Genomic DNA, 6,000 nt, shown 5'->3' with positions numbered 1-6,000 from the left:
TTTCATTGCAGACTTCGTTAAAAAAGTGAGTTCGTAATGAATAAAGCATTTTCCGTTCAGGATAGGCTACTTTTATCTTCGTGGACATAACAATAAATAATTGCTTTCACATTCAAACCAATTCAGAGATTATCTCTTTTTGCCCAACGTCTGCCAGATAAACACAGATGCTCAGTGTGTGTGTGTGTGTGTGTGTGTGTGTGTGTTTATCCGAGGGGTTCTCATGCATGCCCTAGTCCTGATGTGTGTCACGGGAGGTTCCCTCACGACATTGAGACACAGTTCAAACACACAAATAAATGCGCAGGTGTGTGAACAGGAAGCTCAGAGATGAACAGTAACTCTGATACCTGAGGCAGAACACGAGAAGACAAGTCTAAACTTGAGTCTGATCCAACGATCATTTCATTCCATTCGGCTCAGTCGAGTCTCAGCGGCCAGCCTCAGATAGCCTACACGGTTAAAGTCTTAAAATTAAAGCTTAAAGGAGGGTTTTCGGAGGAATGCCACGGAAGAACCATTTTTGGAAACATTTTTGCACTAATAAAGAGCCTTTTGTGGAATGGAATGTTAAAGGTTCTTATATGGAACGATCGGTTTGTTGTAAGTGTCATTATCGGTTAGCCTATCGCTGAGACTGATTAGCGCATTTTGAGCGAATTTACGCGTTTATCAGTGGACATTATTGTAAGGCTAACTCCTACAGAAACATCCATGTCAGAGTTATATTATGACTCACGGAAACCAACAAACATAAAAAGTGCGAAACCCTCATCAACCACTGAAGGTCTGACTCTGATGGAGGGAGAGAGAGGGTGTGTGTGTGTGCAGCTCCTCTAGTTTCATGTTGAGTCGTGTTTCTCTGTGCCACTGTAGTTCTTCATGCCAGCAGAAGCTTCACTATCATCACACATCTAGAAACGGTAAGCAATTTCTAGCCTTTCTGACAAATAATTACTATGAATAATGGGGGTCAGGAACTCTGTGGGAGAATATGAATAAGTGCAAGTTGTGCGCGCACGTGTGTGTGTGTGTGAGAGAGAGAGAGAGTTTCTGCCTGAAATTATTCATTCCAGTTTGTGTATTATTTCATTGTTTTATGTGACCAGGACTATATGAATAACATTGCTACACTATTTCGAGAGGCAGATGCTCTGTACTTCTGATTAATAACTACCATATATCCATGAAAAGCTTTTTCTAAGAGCCAAAGACATCTGACATCCAACAATCTAAAATGTAAAACATTTATTTATTTATTTTTAACATTTAAATTATTTTAGTGTCTCTTTGATCTAATCTGTAAAAAGTGAAAGTTTAAAAATAAGGTTCCATTTGATAAAATAAGTAAACATGAACAAAAATGATTTCTAAAAAATATATTAATCTTGGATCATGTTATTTTCAACATATTTTCAAGTATCTGTAAAAATATTTGATGGACCTGAGCTGATATTAACTAACAATGAACAGTTGTATATTTTATTAACAAACATTTAAGATGAATAAATACTGTAACAAATGTATTGCTCATTGTTACTGTTATACTGGTAACGCTTTATTTCGATGGTCCACTTTGCAACTATGCAAACTTACTAACCCGAACCCTATCAGTCTACTACTAACGAGACCATGTATAGTTACTTATAGTTAGTAGAATGTCTGCACTGTAAAAGATTATATGATCAATAAGTTATGACAACATGTTTTACATTGCTTTAACTCATCAAAATAAGTTAAGCAATTTTCAACTTTTTAAAATAAGATTCAACTCTTTTTTTTAAAGTCAGTTTAATGTAATAAATGACTTAAAAAGTTGATTGCACCTAAAAACTTAAGGCACCAACTTTTTTACAGTGTATAAAGTGGACCATCAAATAAAGTGTAACCCATTAACCTTATTGTAAAGTGTTACTGAATCAAATATAACTGGATATTTCAGTGGACTGGTTGTCTTTAATTTGATGCGTCCTGATGTAAATCTACAGACTTTGCAAGAGATTTTTCATTTAAATGGAAGAACTTACGATCAGTTGAGTTGTTTTCCAGCGCCAAACAAGCATCAATCTTACGCAGTTCTCTAATGTGACGTGACACAGTTAATCGTTAACATGTGTCCGAACGGAGCCCCAGAGTTCCTCACACACGTCTGAAACTGAACAACTAGAACAGATGAAGATTTCTGGGCATGAAATGAATCAGACTGGCTCAAATTAATTTCTCTAAACTCCATTAAATATGAAGAGTAGCGTTTGACCAGTTACTCAGAAGACTTAAAGTCATTCACCCCCGGTTTCACAGACAAGGCTTAAGCTAGTCCCGGACTAAAATGCATGTTTGAGCTGTTTTTTTTAACACATTTTTCATTGAGATGTAACAAATTATGGCAGCAAATTACAACAATATTATAATTTAATTTAATAATAGTTTTAAAAAATAATAATAATAAAAGAAAAACATCCAAAAACAACAACAAAAATAGGCAAAGGTAAATTCAGTTAGCTATACATTAAGAAGAGTTGGAAATAGTCATGCATACATACAAGAGAATCAAATCATGATATAAAAAGGGGTGATTTAGGAAAAACAGTAAATGATTAAATGAAAAATGGTTTAGTAGCAAGAAAATATGAGAGAAAATAAATTGGGAACCAAGCTGTTTAATCTCCTTCTACGCATGTTTGAGCTGTTTTCACTGAAAGCCACTGTCAGTGCCATTGTTTTGTCACAAGTCCACACCAGTAATGTTTTTTTTCTAAGGCACTTTTTAAAAAAGCTACTAAAATGATCTAATTAAACTAAGGCCTAACCCTGGCTTAATCTAATCCCTGTCTGTGAAGCCAGGCTTGAGGTTTGGATGGCCAGACAGCAGACGCTGCCGGGGAGGTGTTTGCTTGGTTTATGCTCACTTTGTTTAGTAAGCTGATGATGTTTTCATGCTCTTGTGTTTTCAGGACTGAAGTGATGGGCCCAGATGAAGCAGATCTGCTCTCCTGCACCAACTACAGGTCGCTCAGTGTTCAACAGCACAACCTGCCTGTGTAAAACTCGTTTTTTGACCCTGCACTGATGAATGTGATGAGCTGAGGAAGACTAACAACTATAAGACGTTTTGTGAATTCTGGTGACCCATGGGTGCGTCCAACTCGTCCTACCACAGCTACCACAGCAATGAAGTCCTCCGGTGCCACTATAACTACACAGGAAAACTGGATCGGGACCGTTACAAAGACAGACTCGAACCGGAAGCCATCGCCTTCCTCTTCATCTGCTTCATCATCGTTGTGGAGAACATCATTGTCCTCATGGCCATCTGGAAAAACAAGAAGTTCCACATGCCCATGTATTATCTGCTGGGAAACCTGACGCTCTCAGACCTGCTAGCCGGATTCACTTACATGCTAAATATCGTGCTGTCCGGGCCAAAAACGCTGAGTCTGACGCCACTTCTCTGGTTTATAAGAGAAGGCGGTGTGTTTATCACACTAGCGGCGTCTATGATCAGCTTGCTGGCTATCGCCATCGAACGCTACTTCACTATGCTAAACACGAAGCCTTATTATCGTGCCAAGCGCAAGCGCATGTTCGCTCTGATCGGGATTAGCTGGGTGCTATCGATGTTGCTAGGCCTCCTTCCAATTATGGGATGGAACTGTTTGGGTGACCTGAAGTCGTGCTCAACCGTGCTTCCGCTCTACGCTAAAAACTACATCTTCTTCTGCGTGCTTGTGTTCATGGGCGTCCTTTTGGCCATCGTCGCCCTGTACGCACGCATCTTTCACTTCGTGAAGTCCAACACGCAGAACCCGAGCTACGTGCCGCACAAAGCCTACGGGCATCGCTCGCGGAAATACATGGCGTTGCTAAAGACGGTCACCATTGTAGTGGGAGTGTTTATTCTGTGCTGGATGCCTCTGTTTGTGCTTCTCCTGATAGACTTCATGTGTCCCGCGAAAAAGTGTCCGGTGCTACACAAAGCTGAATACTTCTTGGGCGTGGCCATGATTAACTCCTTCATTAACCCTATTATTTACACAATGACTAGCAGAGACATACGACGGGCCATCCTGAAGCTGCTCTTCAAACGCTGTCTGACCACCAAAGACGGGCAATTGAGGAATATCGGCATTAAGATTAGCTTCACTAAGACTGAGGCAAACCGCCAGGGGGGGGAGACGACCGTTTCATCGGGAAATGCCACAACCGTAAATGTCAAATCCAACAATCCGAAGCTCAAGTTATCCGTCATCGCCTAACGCCGTGTCCTAAGCCTGACGCGTGATAAAAGGCATCTCTTCCATGTCAATCAGAGAGTTTTCCTAATCAGCCACAATGACGATATGTGACAATTCTATTTTAGAAATGGCGACATTGCAGCTGGAACAACAACATACAAAGTATGACAATGATGATCTCAGGTGGAAATTATATGCTTAATTTAATGTTAAAAGCATCTAACGTGAGTTTGAATATCATTTTGCATGACCTTTATAGCCGTGTTGAAAGCGACAATGGATAATCCACCTCTGATCTTGAAAGTTAAAGAACATTCGAACTGAACTCAATGTGAACAAACAAGAGAGTGTTATGGCAAAGACTGTTTGTCACTCAGTATGTATTTTTTATTAATGTTAACATTGTGTAATATTTAAGAATATGATGTACTTATGCATATACTTATGCATGAGACTCCACCCACATGCTGTTCTGATTGGCTGGAATCTTGTCACGCCTTGTCTTATTAGGACAGTGGTTCTCAACTCCAGTCCTCGGGACCCGCTGCTCTGCACATTTTGTATGTCTCCCTTATTTAACACACCTGAACCAGATCATCAACTCATTAGGAGAGACTCCATGAACTGAACTGAGTGTGTCAGATAAGAGAGACATACAAAATGTGCAGAGCAGCGGGTCCCGAGGACTGGAATTGAGAACCACTGTATTAGGACACAGTAGGCTTGTTCGACTTGAACCAGCGCGGTACCTTGATGTCATTCACCGATCAGTCTGTGCAAGCCTGCTGTGTCCTAACAAGACAAGGCTTGAAGACAAGACAAGAGTAAAACGTGTTCTTGGCCATGACATCTTCAGTGCTGAAAAAACGATCCTGAGGACTCTGACTCTGATACACATACAAGTCCAAGCACATTCAGGCTCTGGACTGAATCATGACGAACCAAACTGAATTAAAGGCACATAATAATCACATAATAAATCACAGTCACAAACCACAGCTGGAAAGAAACAGCATTTCAAACACAACAATCAGACGTTGGCAAAATCCCCCTCTGCTTGCGCTGTGTAACCCACTGAAGCTGCTGTGGGCAGAGAGAGGTCTCTCTACGCTGGTGCTTTCCAGCATTTCAACATTGGACCGCATGGCCTTTTACATTTGAATTGAGTTCATCACAATCACATGTGCAAAAATATGCAGACATACTTCTAAAAACATATGAGAGTTTAGAAAAAAATATATGAAAGCCTTTATTTATTCATGGCCATGAATTTTTCTAAATTCTCGAGTGCCTTGGCTTCATACGTTTTTTGAAGGTAGAAATATCTCACATCCAAAGAGCACCGAGATACGGACCAGCAGCAGTCTTGCATTTTGTGTTTTATGATATACAGTCATGCTTTATCAGTTCATCAAGCTTTATCATTGAGATCTGCAGTGCAAAGGCTTCAAACACAGGTTTCTGCAGACTGCACTCATCAGCAAATGCCCCTGTCATGATATAAAACCATATACAGTGTGTCTGCAGATTCTGGTACTGTAAATATACCAACTCTTCACAGCGATATGAGGAGACTCACTGTAAATATTCCACTTCAACAGAAATGCTCTTATTGAATACTGTAAGCATCTTGTAACACAAAAGCATTTAAGATTTGTTCGAATAGATTCATTTGTACAGTGTAAATGTTTGACATGCTGTTTTTACAAGCTTTTTTAAACCTCATTTTGCTACTAAGTTATATTTTTTCTTATTTGACATTAAA

The 6,000-nt window shown here is 39.8% G+C and overlaps 1 protein-coding gene across 1 annotated transcript; it reads left to right on the top strand.

Annotated features, from left to right (window-relative positions):
* Positions 1–326: 326 nt before the first annotated feature.
* On the top strand, positions 327–4,714 carry s1pr5b (sphingosine-1-phosphate receptor 5b). Its single transcript, XM_081380033.1, has 2 exons — positions 327–923; positions 2,955–4,714. Exon 2 carries the CDS (start codon positions 3,132–3,134, stop codon positions 4,254–4,256), a length of 1,125 nt encoding a protein of 374 aa, XP_081236159.1. The 5' UTR covers positions 327–923; positions 2,955–3,131; the 3' UTR covers positions 4,257–4,714.
* The last annotated feature ends 1,286 nt before the right edge of the window (positions 4,715–6,000 follow it).

The sequence above is a fragment of the Scardinius erythrophthalmus genome, assembly GCF_964197995.2.
Source record: "Scardinius erythrophthalmus genome assembly, chromosome: 12".
NCBI lineage: Eukaryota > Metazoa > Chordata > Actinopteri > Cypriniformes > Leuciscidae > Scardinius > Scardinius erythrophthalmus.
Note: the sequence above shows the minus strand (reverse complement) of the source record. Positions and strands in the feature narration are given on the sequence as shown.